Here is a 14459-nt window from a genome sequence, read left to right as displayed (position 1 = left end):
TATAGTATAACTAGTTCTTAAAATGCAAGCTGAGACTAGCTTGCACCTTCTTGACCTGAATGCATTCTGTTAATATACTTACAAAGTACATTATGTAATGCTCTAATCTTATTTGTTTCATTTCTTTGATGTATTCTTGGCGAAGCCTTTTCCTCCTGCATGTATTTTAAAATCTATAAAACAAAAAATTTTAATATCTTTAAACAAAAAACTTTGGGATATGCTTAGTCTTCCTGTCATTCTTTGAAGAAAAGCACACACTTGCAAAAATGATGGAGTGGTAGAGCCACTTGCGTTAGAGACTTTTAAAATGTGACTTTGGAAGACAAGAGTGGGTCCTCTCCACAGGGATAGGAGTTGTGGTCAGCCTAGAGCTCTTCTCTGCTGCTCTCTCATCCCCACACTGTTCCCCTACTCCTGTATAGATCTTTCCTACAGGATGCAGTCTTTCAAGAGCAAGGGGTTCTGTAGGCTACAGTCCTTTAGAAAGAGACTGCCACAGGGTCATGGGTCTCCCAGGAGCTGCAGCTCCTGCCAGGAATCCACTGCTCTGTGGGCTGCGGCTCCATCCAGGACATGTCCACCTGTGTAAGCTCCTGTCCAGGCTGCAGTGTGGATGTTTGTTCTACTGTGGTCTTCCCTCTGTGTTGCAGGGGAATCTGCTCCAGCACCTGGAGTACCTCCTACCCTTCCTTCACCACTGACCTGGGTGTTTGCAGGGTTGTTTCTCTCATGCTTCTCTTGCTTCTCTCACAGCTGCTGTGCAGCATTTTTTATCCTTTCTAAAAAGTCTTTTCCCAAAGATGCCATCATCTAGGGGCTCATTTTTGTCCTTTGGTGGCTCTGTTGGAACTGGCTGTGTCCAACACAGAGAAGCCCAGACCTCTCCTCACACAGACTACCACCTATAACCTGCAGGTAGTTAGGAATGGTGGTATCACATTGCTTATCCTGAATCCAGAGTGTTTTCTTCCCAGAGCTTATTGCCTGTGGCTCTGACTTGCCCCTCCTTGTTTAGCAGTTGGTCCAGTTGACCCTTCCTCTGAGGGATGCAGTCTGAGTGTTAGCTACAGACAAACTGAACAGAAAAAAAAGGCGGTATTTGTCTGACTGAGATGAGGGCTTCCTCCTTGAAATAAAAGGTACCCAGGTGATTGCCCTCTCCTGCCATGTGGTCAGGCATTATATTCCAGCTGTAATTGATTCTGCTGAGAAGATCCTGTTTGCTGCTTCCTTTGCAGTGCTTTTGTCTGTTCTGTGGACAGTTAAAAGCTGTATGCTTCAGTTGTATACTTGTATAGTTGCCAGTTTTATGCCACTGTTATTGTCACTGCATGAGGTTACCAAACAGATGATAATAAATTTTTTCTGCTCAGTAGAAGATTTGATCAATACTGACCTATGGAGCATCATCTCTGCCAGATTCTGCACCTGGGATGGGGCAACCCTTGGATATTTGTACAGACTGGGGAATGAGGGGCTGGAAAGCAGTGCCACTGGAAGGGCCCTGGGGGTTCTGGTGGATGGGAAGTTGAATCTGAGCCAGCAGTGCTCTGGCAGCCAGGAGGGCCAACCCTATCTGGGGGACATCAGGCAGAGCATCACCAGCCAGTCCAGGGAGGGGATTGTCCTGCTCTGCTCTGATCTGGGATGGCCTCACCTTGAATATTGTGGCAGTTTGGGGCACCACAAAATAAAAAGGATATAAAGCTGTTAGAGAGTGTCCAAAGGAGGGCAGTGAAGATGGTGAAGGGCCTTGAGGTGAAGCCGTGTGAGGAGTGGCTGAGGGCACTTGGTGTGTTCAGCTGGAGAAGAGGAGATTGAGAGCTCACTGCAGTTACAGCTTTCTTGGGAGGGGAAGCAGAGGGGCAAGTACCGATCTCCTCTCAGAGACCAGTGACAGGACCCAAGGGAACTGCATGAAGTTGTGTCAGGGGAGGTTTAAGCTGGATATTACAGAAAAGTTCATCACCCAGAAGGGGGTTAGGCATTGGAATAGCTCTCCAGGGCGTGGAGAAACAGTATGTATGAAACAGGTGGTCACAGCACCAAGCCTGACAGAGTTCGGGAAGCGCTTGGACACATGGTGTGACTCTTGAAGTGTCCTGTGCAGGGCCAGGAGTTGGACTCCATGATCCTTGTGTGGTTCCCTTCCAAGACAGGATATTCTATGATTCTGTGATCTCAGCCAAAATTTGACTCACACTAGACCTCTGGAAATTATCTACCTGACCTGCTCAAAGCAGGGTCAGGTAGAGCAGGCTGTTCAGCACCATGTCCTTGCTGATCCTTAGTATTTCCAAGGATGTAGACTCTGGAGCTGGGCAACCTGTACCAGTGTTGGACTGATCTTACAGGAAAAAAATGTACCCATTGGGTCTTGCCCTTCCATTGGGCAGCACTGAGGAGAGTCTGGCTCAGTCTTTTTTGTTTCTTCACATTAAGTATTTTTACCCATTGATAAGGTTGCCCCCTGTTCTTCTTTTCTCCAAGCTAAACAGTACCAGCACCCTCAGCTTGTCTTCATATCAGAGAGGAGACAGAGAACCCTTACATGTATTAAATTTAAGTTGGAAAAGTAAAAAAAAGTGAATTTCTGCTCTCTAAATATTTACATGCAACCTTAAAGAGACCACCATCATTGTTCAGCTGTTAGTAAATTTGAGGAAGTACAGAAGAAAAAGGAAGAATGTTTTTACATCTGACTTGAATGCTTATTTTTTTTATACTTACTCTTTCTGATTTTGGTTGATAGCTTGCACCCTGGTAAATGCATTAGGATACCTGCTATTTTAATGTAACTTCTGGAGTTTTCTGTCAACAAAGGGAAAAGGTGCTTAAAATGTACCCATTTTCTCTTCAGTCTGTTATACAGTGATTTCCCAGTATTTCTCTGTGGCTATACAATCTTTATGGAAGTGGAGGAATTGGGTTAACACTTCATGTTGCTTTATATTTATCTTTCAAATGGCAGCTTTTCTATGTGTTTAGCTGAAATGAAGTATGTATTTGAGCCTTTAACATTCTGTCCAGTTACAGGTATCAATTTTTATCAAGAAAGCTAGGAATATTAATACTTATATTGCTTTTAATATGGACGTGGGAGTAAAAAGACATGATCACTAATAACTGGAAAAGAAGGGACAAATGAGAGAAAAATGGTGTTAAGTGAGCAAGAGAAATGCAAACATGAGGTCATAAAATGAGAAACAATTTTAAACTCACTAAAAATAAATTAGTAGTAATGCCAGTGACCATTAAAAGTAAGCTGTAGTAGTTAGATTTGTTGAATCTACTGTTGGAGCAGTAATAAGTGTCTGGAATCAAATTTTAGTGATGTACTTCATTGGCAGTAAATGATTACTAAACCTCTCTAGACACCTGTAGTGTTTCAGTGAACACAAGTTCAAGGATTAGAATTTTAGCCTTGTATTTCTCAAACGTGGCTTGAAATTTAAACTCATAGTGGTTTTAAAATGAAAGACAGTTTTTAGAGAATATCTGGTCTGTTAAGGCGTTCTAACCTGTAATAGGAAACTGTTGTACAGTTGCTGCTAAACAGCTATGTATTAACAAGGTAATTTAATTTTGTTTTGGATTTGCAAGTAGCAGGTCATCTTTAATGCAGGTCAAGTCAGGAATGTATTTCCCTCTGTGAGAATGTGCTAATTTGATCAAAAGATAGGAGATGTGGAAGGTGATCAAAAGAAACCTGAGTGACCAATGTTGTCTTCTCCCAAGTAGAAGTTAGTTTCTGTGACAACTTGTGTACTCAGACAGGCTTTAGACAAGGTTAAAAAAAACCTTGCATCATAATAAACCAGCCTCTTGGTTCACAGAAAATCCCGTTGTCTTCTGTGATTAAAGGATTTCCTGTAGAGATGACAAGTTAAATAAAGAAAACCTTGTGTGAAGTTGTGTGCAGGATATAGTAAAATGCAGGTCTCTTATTTTGGAAAGCTGGAAAGTGTGATCTGATTACCACCAACTTATTCTTACATCTTACCTTGGCTTGAGCTGTGTTAGTAAAGAAATAGTTCTTTGCCCTGACCTTGATGCTAAAAATCTGGTGTAATGCCCAAGTTGTACAACTAAAAAGAATATAACGTGAGAATGAACGATTTAATGAGTAATATGTCAACTGTTCAGTATGTTGCACATTCTGTTGTTTCAGGCTTTTGTGATAAAAGTGTAGTGGATGTATGTGAGCTCCTACTATTAATAGTGAATTTACTGCTGTACACAGCAGTAGGCTACTTCCTGCTTAGTTCAGAGTGGGGGAGGAGATCAACTTGACTCCTCTTAAGCCAGCAGTTATAAAACAGCTGATTCCACTACTGTGTTCTCAATCTTTCAAATGCATTCAACCATAGTTTACCTTATTCTTATTTCTCTCAACTTGGTTTTATAACAGTTAATTTCATATGTGGTTGTTAATTCTCTTATGCCCCTGGAAAAAAAAACCAACTAGTAATAGCGGAGGTTGTAAGCCAAAACAATTTCTAGCCTAAAAATTGATACTTAAAATAATTCAAGGCTGCTTGTATGCCCCCTGGGAGGGGCATATAATTGAACAAATTTCTAAGCTGATGAGTAGATGGTGCTGGATACTTTGAGGTTTGTAGCCAGTGACACTGCTGTTTAGCAGATAGCTGGGGTCCTGAGTACTGAGGCAAATACATATTGTTTCTCCCATGGTTTCAGAGGCAGGGAGATGAAGCTGAAGCCCTGGAGAAGGGGCTGGAAATGGCAGGTATTTCTTGCATTTTATTCTGATGTTTTCCTTCACATGCAGCAGAGAGTAGTGCTGAAATACAGGCTCTTGGCAGATAGTTGTTGCAGAGTATTTGATGTATTTACAGCTGTAAGATCTAAGTATAAATAGTATTTAGTCATATATAGTATATAGTTATATATATATATAGTAATATAATGGATTGAGATACTAGAGGGGATATTTAATTTGCTTCTAATTATTTCCTCAATTACAAGGATTTATTATCAATATTCAGAATATAAAGTTGAGAAGCTAAGAAAAGTGAAAGGCTGTGATGTAGTACTCAGAACATTCAAAGCCTCAAAATGTCACTGTTTTTGTAGGGATGGCTGGGTTAACTTTCTAAATGCTACATCTTTGAAGTGTCCTAGAACACTACTGAATGGTTTGGTTTTACTGAAATACAGCCTGTCCTTGTAACACAGACTGTTGTCATAGCCTTGAAATAGAGATTAGATTCAAGAGCTGTCGTGCTTCACTGTGAGTCTACACAAGCTGAATGCTCAGAGCTGCTGAGGCATGCAGCTTTGAGTATTCCATACCTAGGAATGGAACCTCGTTCTGAGAATTGCTCACCTCATGCTGTGTGTGAGTGAGCAAGTGGGGAATCATCTGCAAATGTCAGAGATGGCAGTTGTAACCTTCTGTTGGATGCAACACTTTCTAGGAGTTAGTGGAAGCACCCTTGCATCTTTTTGAATGTGACTTTTTCGTTGCTTGTTTTTGGATGGCATGGTGGTTTTGTTTCACATATAGAAAACTGGCTTTTAACCATGGAGCTGGAGATTCTCAGTCTTTTCCCAGAAGACATCAGTCTTCCTCTTACCAATTGCCTGGGTTCATTCATGTATTGCACCTGAGAGGGCTATTAGTTGGTCAAGAGCTCCCTTTGTCACAACAGGCTGGGGTTAGGCAAACCTGCAGTTTGAAGTGACCTGGCTCTACCTGTGTAGGACCCAGGCTGCTGAGTGATGAAGAACACCATTCATGAAGCACTACTGGCTTTCTAACCCTAGCCTTTTGCCCAGGAGACCTAAGCTGTTAAATTCGTAGCATTGCCTCTGCATGAAAATATCTTACCTATGAAGTGTGGGGAGTGTTTTAAATATACATGAAGGAATTCCAGTGATAAAACCCTTCTGAGTCCTGTTTGACTGCATAACTGTGTTACTGAGAAATTTAAACAAGCTATGTAATTGATCATTATAGTAGATGGTGTGGTACCCTTTCTGTTGGTATTAGCAAAATATCCATTAACATGATGGTTTTCTTAAAAAAAATAAGATTTCATTTTTCTTCTCTAGGGAATTTGGCACCAGAGCCACCTAAAATATCATCGTCTACAAGCCACCCAGATCTCTTAAGCGGATGGGATTCTTGGGCAGATTCTTCAACAAGCAGTAATGTAGCGTCACCACAGCTGAAGCCTGTTAGTGAAGGTATTATAGAATTAAATTTTTCCATTAGAGGGAATAAGGAATACTTCAGTCTTGATAATTTTAATCACTTGACACTGCTGAACAAGTCTTCATGCATTTTTGCTTTGTTGCTTGAATGATGCTTTAATAAGGCACTCACATAGTTTTTCAGATTTAAGTTCAAGACAGAGGGATCAAATAGTTTCAATTCTATATAGTAATTGTGATTCTTGGTAAAAGGTGTCATGAAGCAGAATGTAGGGGAGGTTTGCACAAGGTGTTCTGGAAATAGTGCTTTTATTCATTCTCTCAATTTCCAAATAGACCATGTACATCATACATCTTCTTATTATACAGGTCAAGCTTTTACCACAGGGAGCCAGTCCAGTGTGTCTTCAGGTCTGTCTTTCAGCCAGGCAAAATCTCAGAACTTAGATCCTTTTGCTGATCTTGCCAATCTTGGATCTGGTCTTCCAGGTAAGATCTTACTTTTGAGAGACTATACTTAAATGCCCCTACTTTTTTATTTGCTTCTTGTACTAACAGATGTTACTGATAGCCTATAAGGAAAGTGTTTCCCTTTCGTTGTTAACAACCAGCTTGAGGCAATTGCAGAGAGCTGATGAATAACAAGAAAAGATTGAATTTTACAGATATTGTGTGAAACATCCAAAATAATATTTCAGAAGAAACCACAACTGTGGTATAGAAACAGTGAAAACACTTAATGCTTCAGAATTTCGTTGAGATGGTAAGAGAAAACAGAGGGTGCTAATTCAGTAACTGAACCTGAGGTTTCTTAACTAGCATTGTGCTTGAAGGATATAAAATGAAAGCTGGATTAAATTATTTAAATTTGTTAGTTCCAAAGTGACAGTTGTTTTCCTGTTAATTCCGTACTTTTCTTTGAATTCAGTAGACCTTCATGGCTCTGCTGCTCACACCAGGTTTGTAAGATGAGCACAAATCACACCCATACATGTGCATGAGTGCCAAAAGCATTAGGAACGTTTGTCAGTTTGCAGTGGTGGGCACAAGGAGTTATGGAAGGTAAGACACAACACAGAGTTACACTTGTTCCAGGATGTTATATTCACCTGAAATTCAGGAATTAGCTCTGCAGCATTCTCAAACAGTGGGAAAATGAAGGGCAGCAAAAGGAGCTGAGGTACTTTCATTTCAGTACCCACACTACCATAAATGTGACCAGCTGCCAAGAGTACAAGGAAGGATTCAGAACAGCCTAGTGTTGCTGAATTGCAGAAACATGTTTTTCCCTTGGCTTGTTGCTGATGGAGGTTTTTACTCTGCTGCCCTGGCAGTTAACATTGTGTGTTGAATTTCAGTGGAGTTATCTTCTAGAAACACAAGGTAACGTGCAGTATTTGACTTCTTTATGTTGCTTGTGCATAATCACTTGCAAAAGTCTGATGTTGAAGCAGAGGCTGGTTGGGAGTAAACAAATTACAAAAATTTTTCTACTTTAATAATTAACAGACTTGTTAAATCTACAGATCGTGTGACAGTAAAAAAAAAAATTAGTTTTTCTTTGACTTGAAGATGCAGGTATAGCACACACTGAATCCAGTGGAAGAAATGGAACTGATTTTAGCAGGACTTAGATCAATTCATTAGTCTTTCAGTTACCTTTCAACAACAAAAATGACTGCATTAAAAAGTAGTCAAATGTCACTCTCCTAGTTAACCTTCTCAGACTGGAAATGAATTTTCAAGGCATTATAAGAACTGGAATTCAGACTGAGTGTTGTTTCTTTCATGGGAGTTTTTTGGAGTCCACATAGAAGTCGTTATTCTGGAAGAGAATTTATGAGAGTGCAAGCTGCTTAAATGTGAATGCTGTATAAAAACAAAAGAGGCAATAGCTAAAGGTAGTTAAAAGTAGTGTATTAGGGTAGTGGTAGGATACCAGTTCTGTTCTGTGCTAGTTGGTGTCATCACACTCTTCTTTTCTAAGAATGGTCTTGTATAAGGAAGTGGGAGTGTGGTGTTTGAAAAGTTTCTGTGGGTAGTGAGGCACTGAATTTGGTAGCCTTGAAGACTAGAATAATGAATGTAGAATGGTTTGAAAGAATAGTAGAAAGAGATAATTTTTCAGAGTGCAGGGTCATGTACTCTGACTAGTAACAGATTTTTTTTGTGAATTTCACGAGTTATAAGTAGCTGAAAACTGAGTTTACTGAAATTGAGTGCTTTCCTGAAAAAAACAGTATATTCCTAGATTATATCAGGTGTTGTATTGAATACTAGGTTGTATCAGGTGTGGTATTTAAAGCTGTAGTAAGGTATCTTGTACGTGGCCCAGGGGAAGACATCCTGTTGTGCAAGTTATAACTATAAGCAGCAGCTACAAAAGAGAGCAATCAAGAGAGCTGAAGTGTGAGGAAACAGCTTTGAAAGAGCAAACTGAGTTTACATTGCTGTGTATACCCAGAGAAGCTTGGGCTGTACCACACTGGGATGATTACAGCAGTATCTCCTGCAGTGGTTTTTTAGCTTATGTGATGTCCCTTGTGAATGCTGCTGTAGAACAACATTCTCATCTTTCTTAAAGAGTAGTGCAAGAAATCACTAGAGACTTTGAAAGCATTCATTTGAAAATATTCTCAATATGCTTGCTTTCTTTGATCATGTGATTAGTTATTCATTGTCCTCTGCATATTAACAAACATTGGGAGGCATAACTACTGTCACAGCCACATTGTCTTCTGGTCTGACACATGCCTGACCCATCAGACAAGAGTGGGTGCTTCTGCTGAAACTGACAGTTGAGTACTTGAGTTGTAAGAGTCTTGAAGACTTTCAGTCTCTAGTTCCTGCTATCCAAGTTAGTTGTTAATGAGACTCTTTTAACTTCATTTTACTCACACTTTTTTCTGTTGTGTTTGCTCATGTACCATGGTATCACTGTGAGCTGTGTGGTTATATGTCAAGACTAAACTGTTTTACTTGTTTTAAACTGAACAACTAACTTAGTATTTATTTTTAGGTTCCTCCAGTGGTGGACTCTTGGGCAGTGGATTTAGTCAGAAGACTGCTCCATCTCAGAAGCTGGGAAACCAGTGGCAGAAATCCCCAAAACCACCAAGTACTTCATGGCAGTCTCAGACTAAATCCAGCACAGCACCGAAGCCCAACTACACAGTAAACTTCAGTGTTATTGGAGGACGAGAAGAAAGAGGAGTCAGAACCCCAAGCTTCGGTAAGTTTTATGAATGTAGCACTTACAGTGGCCCATATGAAGTTAGTTGGGTGCACTGTTAGCTGCAGAAGCTCTTGTACCTCCATATTTTTATTTACATTTAGGTTGTATCTAATAGAAAACAGAAAAACAGAAGCTCTTGGCAAATCTGGTACCCTCCTTTTGCAAAGCTATCCTGGTGTATAACAGAGACAAGCCCAAATACATGCAAGTTTGAGCATAAAGTCTCAACTCTACAGTTACTCACCCACATGAGTAGTGGTTTTGTATCACTGGGTTTAGAAAGGTAAATTTTATCTATCTGGGGAGAGATGGTTGATAATGTTTCATGTTAGTGTGTTTGTGATACACAGGGAAAGGGATGCAAGATTATTCCAAATTAAAAACTAGTACCTACTCTTGAGAAAGTTTGAGGCTAAATTTACTGGAAATTCTTGTGTTTCAAACAAATACGGAGGCAGGACCAGACGGAATCATACTGGGAGTAACTTAAGATGCTCCAACTGAATAGGCAAACGTAGAGTTATAGGGATGGGCATGGCCTCTTCTACATCAACTTTCTTGGAAAATATTATTTTCCTGGCTTGTTGGTATTAGGATTATGCCTCCCTTTAGCTGGCATATAAATGAACAACAGATACTTTATGTTGAAATGATTCTGTTGATCTGCATCTGGAAAGAAGTGACAGGATTGAGAAGCAGTGGGCATGAGTTGCAGCATGTGGAAGTGTGTAGAACAAGGCAAAAAAAAAGAATTAGCATGATGAAGTGCTGAAATGGAATGTTGTAATTCCTCTCCCTTGAAAACAGATGGGCGTCAACTGGTCAGAGACCTGAGAAATAAACTGAGTTGTCCCTGTTTTGAGTGAAAATTGGACTAGGTAACATCCAGAGGCCTCTTCAGAGTTCAGTTATTCTACAGTTCTCTGAAATGTGTTGGTTCTATAATGAATGTTCCTGTTAGTATTTTATCTCTTCATTATTCTGTATAAGTTTCAACACTTAGATGTTGACTACATACTTCTAACTAGAGCAGCTGAAAAACTGCTGCATAGCCATTAGAATTAACTTACAGTGGAAAAATGGAACCATTTCCAAAACCATGAACAGATAGATGTGTGCTCCCTCAAGTCTACTGCCATTTTTAAAAAAAGAGGACATGCAAGTGTTCAGTCAGATGGATGCACGTGAGCCTGTCTGTTCTGTTAGACTGAAAGCTTGTCAGTGATCTCTTTTATTCTTGTCCTTCTGTTAGTCTTGTGGAATTCATCAAGTCACTGAAGAATGTTTATCATGGTAGTGATACGTGCCAGGCATGTGTATCTGAGTGCCATATATTTCCCCCATTAATGTATTCTCCTGTGTAACTTTTTATTTAATGTTCTTCTCCTTCCATAGGTCAAAAGCCAAAAGTTTCAGAAAATGACTTTGAGGATCTCTTATCTAATCAAGGATTTTCAGCAAAATCTGATAAAAAGGGACCAAAGACTATTGCTGAGATGAGAAAACAAGAAATGTCTAAAGATATGGACCCCTTGAAGCTCAAGGTTTGTTTAACAGTGATTTTGATTTAAGTGAAAATCTGATCTTAGCAGAAGGATACAGTGACTAACAGAGAAACTAATGGCCATGGGTTTAACCCCAGATGGTTAAATGCAGCCACTTGCCCTCCACCCACTGAGATGGGATAGGGAGGAGGATGGACTAAAAAGGTAAAACCCGCATGTTGAGATAAAAATGGTTTAATAACTGAGATAAAGTAAAATAATAGACTGGACTGGGTTGGAATAATAACAATAATAATTTAAAAGAGAGAGAGAGAAGAATAAAGCCCAAGAGACACTATTGATGCACAGTACAATTCCTCACCACATGCTGATCAGTGCCGAGCCTGTCCCCAGGCAGCAGTGGACAGCTCACAGCTGACTCCCCCCAGTCTGTGTACTGGGTGTGATGTTCTGTGATATGGAATATCTCTCTGGCCTGTTTAGGTCAACTGTCCTGACTGAGCTCCCTCCCAGCTTCTTGTGCTCACTGGCAGAACATGGAAAACTGAAAAGCCTCTGACTCAGGGGAAGCATCACATAACGCACCAATGTTTTAGTTGCTGCTGTCAGCACTATTATCATACTAAAGCCAAAACACAGCACCAGCTACTAGGGAAAAAATTAGCTCTATCCCATTCCGATAAAATAGAATGAAATTTTATCTTTATTTAAATCATGTGACTCTAAAACAATTAACAGGAACAAGAGTCAGTTGACAATGAAGTGGCAGTGATAATAGCACAAAAATGTATGGATGGCATGCAAATTTCTGTTTCCTTCAAATAAACTTGGAGAATTAAAGAACGAGTTTTCTTGTCAAACTCCCATTTCTCCAAGCTAGGACTACTCTTTATCTCTAGTGTTCCCATAGGTCTCCTGGGAAAAGATAGATTTAACAGATAATACAAAACTGTGCTTTAAAAACCAGGCAGTTGAGAATAGCTGTCTTCAGGGTGACCACATACTTGCATTTACTGGTTAACAAGTGCTGCTGCTGTCCTAAGAAATTACTAGGAGATGCAATTCTGGAAATAAGCTATATAACTAATTTGGGAGGTGTTACCTGATGAGCTGTTCAGATTTTTTTTTTAATGTGTTTACATTGATAACGCTGCATAATAATATACTTTCAGTTTCATAGCCTTTATGGTGTTTTAGAGAAGTTTTAGAAGAACCTTGGAGGGGTGCTCTGAAGAGGGAGTGCGCAGTTTGCGTGGTTACCTTTTTAACACAAATTACTGCAAGTGGAAATAAATATGGATTTTTATTTACCATACTCATTGTTGATAAATGGCAGAGATTGTCATATTACATAAGCGTTCAATGAAAACACTACCACTATATCAGTGGTTTGAATATTGCTGTTAAAGTTGGAAATGGCCAGTTACCAGAATAACTTTGTCGGGGATATCTCAAAGAACACTTTAGTTTGTGCTCCTCTGCCGGTTGCTTAAGTAAACATTGACTATTAATATACATGATCTTTTGTACAATGCTTGTGCACTTATGCTTTTTTACAAATCAGGTAAGAATTTTAGTAAATTAACCTCGTACCCTGACGGGGACAAGATTAATGTAATTTGAATGTAATATCTAATTGTAACAGATGCTTTTAATTACTCCTGACAATTCCCTTGTCATTGTTTTTACAGAGGTTTGTAATATGTAACTATCTCAGTAATTTCTCTTGCAATGACTGAATTTCTACTGTAAACTAATAACAGTGAACTACTCCTGAGTGGTAAATGCAAAGTTTCGCTTTCAGGTGGCTAAAACAGTTGAACTTGGGGAGTGAGTGCAGTAAGACAAGTGTGCTTGAGTCTTGTAATTGTGCACAGAATGAGGATTATGTCTGTAGGTGGACTGAGAATCCTTATAGTGCTGCATTCAGTTCTATATATTCTGATTTTCCCAGATTCTTGAATGGATTGAAGGAAAGGAGAGAAATATCAGAGCATTAATATCCACTCTTCATACAGTGCTTTGGGAAGGGGAAACTAAGTGGAAACCAGTCAGCATGGCAGATTTAGTAACTCCTGAACAAGTAAAGAAGTACTACAGGAAAGCAGTCCTTGTAGTTCATCCAGACAAGGTGAGTGTGGTCCTCTGGTCTTCTTTACTTTAGAAGGAATACAAATTGCTTTTACCACACCATACTAGTCACTGGAAAATGCCTTGCTTCTTGATCAGCACTCTGGGTGCTCTTCACTTTGCTTCTCTTGTCTTCTGAATGTGGTGTCCTGCTGCATTCAGGTAGTATGGAATTTTTCTTTTCGTCCTGACACAGAACAGAATTCAACAGGTAAGCATTAATAAATGAAACATCCTGTGAAAGATGTACTGAGCACCAAAGTCAGTTATGCTGGATTCTGACTGCAGGCAGGTTTAGTGCTGGTTAGTGGAATCTGCCTTATTTCTGTGAGCTGATATTTCAGGTCTTTTAGGACTATGCACCTATAAATGGACACTCAGAGGCTGCCATAGCAAAACCATTAGGAAAAACCTGCTGAACCTTGTTTATTAAATAATATTTACTAGAAAAAGTAAACTTTAGTAAATGAATGATCAGATTAAAAGTATGTGATAAGTGTGATATTCCAGTAGTCTTTTTAAAATATTTAATGCATCCCATGGTTTATTAGTCTTCCAATGTGCGAAAGTTGTTTCTTGTTCTGAGCTGTTGCTCTGAGTTGTATTTTAGATACAAAGATAAGCATTGAATATACCTGGTTTGAATTTTCAGGCTTGCTGTCACTGGTGGTTCAGTGAGCAGTAGTCTGAATACTGTGTCGTCTTGTGTCCATAACAGAAAAAAACAACACACTCTTTGGGTTTTTTCTCCCCGCTGTCCTTCAGTATTTTTGGCTATGTGGCTTCTTTCACCTTTGTGTTGTTTTTTTTGCGTTTTCTGGAGGCTCCTCAGTGTCAGAACACTGCTCTCTTTGAGGGACAGTCTTCTTTCTCATTTATTTTTTCTGCCATTTATCCATTAAAGCACCCTCTAAAAGAGTCAATACAGTACTGCAGCTGGCAAGAGCTAAGAGCAGGAGAAGGGGAAGGATACTGGAAAGGGCTCTGAAGCTTCCCTTTTGTGTTGGAAAGAACCTGGTAAAATAATTCCTGTTTTGGGACTGGATCTCTGTCAACCACGAGGGTTGGGTTGTGTTGGCCCAGAGTCAGGGCTGCTGTGAAATAGGCAGGGAATTGCGATCATACTGTCTTTGAGTGTGGAAGGAAATGCGCAGGAAGTGCAATGTAATTCATGTTACATGAATTGCATGAATCTTAACATCAGTGACAATCAGCAACAGATTTTACTCCAGAAAATCCCATCCAGAAGGAGTTGTCTTAAAAAGTACTCAAATTTTATTCTTGTGCAGTACTGCAAGCTGTCTCAGGAAGCAAATGCAACAGTTACTTATTTGATCATCTAAGTGATAATAACTAAAACTTTTTATGGAAACAGCTTTGAAAAGTGTTTTTAGCTAAGTTTCAGT

The 14459-nt window shown here is 39.6% G+C and overlaps 1 protein-coding gene across 3 annotated transcripts in view; it reads left to right on the top strand.

The window, feature by feature from the left end:
- GAK (cyclin G associated kinase) overlaps positions 1–14459 on the top strand; it is a 75139-nt gene that overhangs the window by 54907 nt on the left and 5773 nt on the right. For all 3 annotated transcript variants that reach the window (XM_027652993.1, XM_027652994.1, XM_027652995.1), the window contains exons 23-27: positions 6082–6216; positions 6553–6672; positions 9203–9415; positions 10814–10962; positions 12878–13054. In XM_027652993.1, coding sequence (XP_027508794.1) covers positions 6082–6216; positions 6553–6672; positions 9203–9415; positions 10814–10962; positions 12878–13054 — 794 coding nt within the window. The remainder of the gene's footprint in view (positions 1–6081; positions 6217–6552; positions 6673–9202; positions 9416–10813; positions 10963–12877; positions 13055–14459) is intronic.

This window comes from Corapipo altera, unplaced genomic scaffold (assembly GCF_003945725.1).
Source record: "Corapipo altera isolate COAL_440 unplaced genomic scaffold, ASM394572v1 61305, whole genome shotgun sequence".
Classification (NCBI taxonomy): Eukaryota; Metazoa; Chordata; class Aves; order Passeriformes; family Pipridae; genus Corapipo; species Corapipo altera.
Note: the sequence above shows the minus strand (reverse complement) of the source record. Positions and strands in the feature narration are given on the sequence as shown.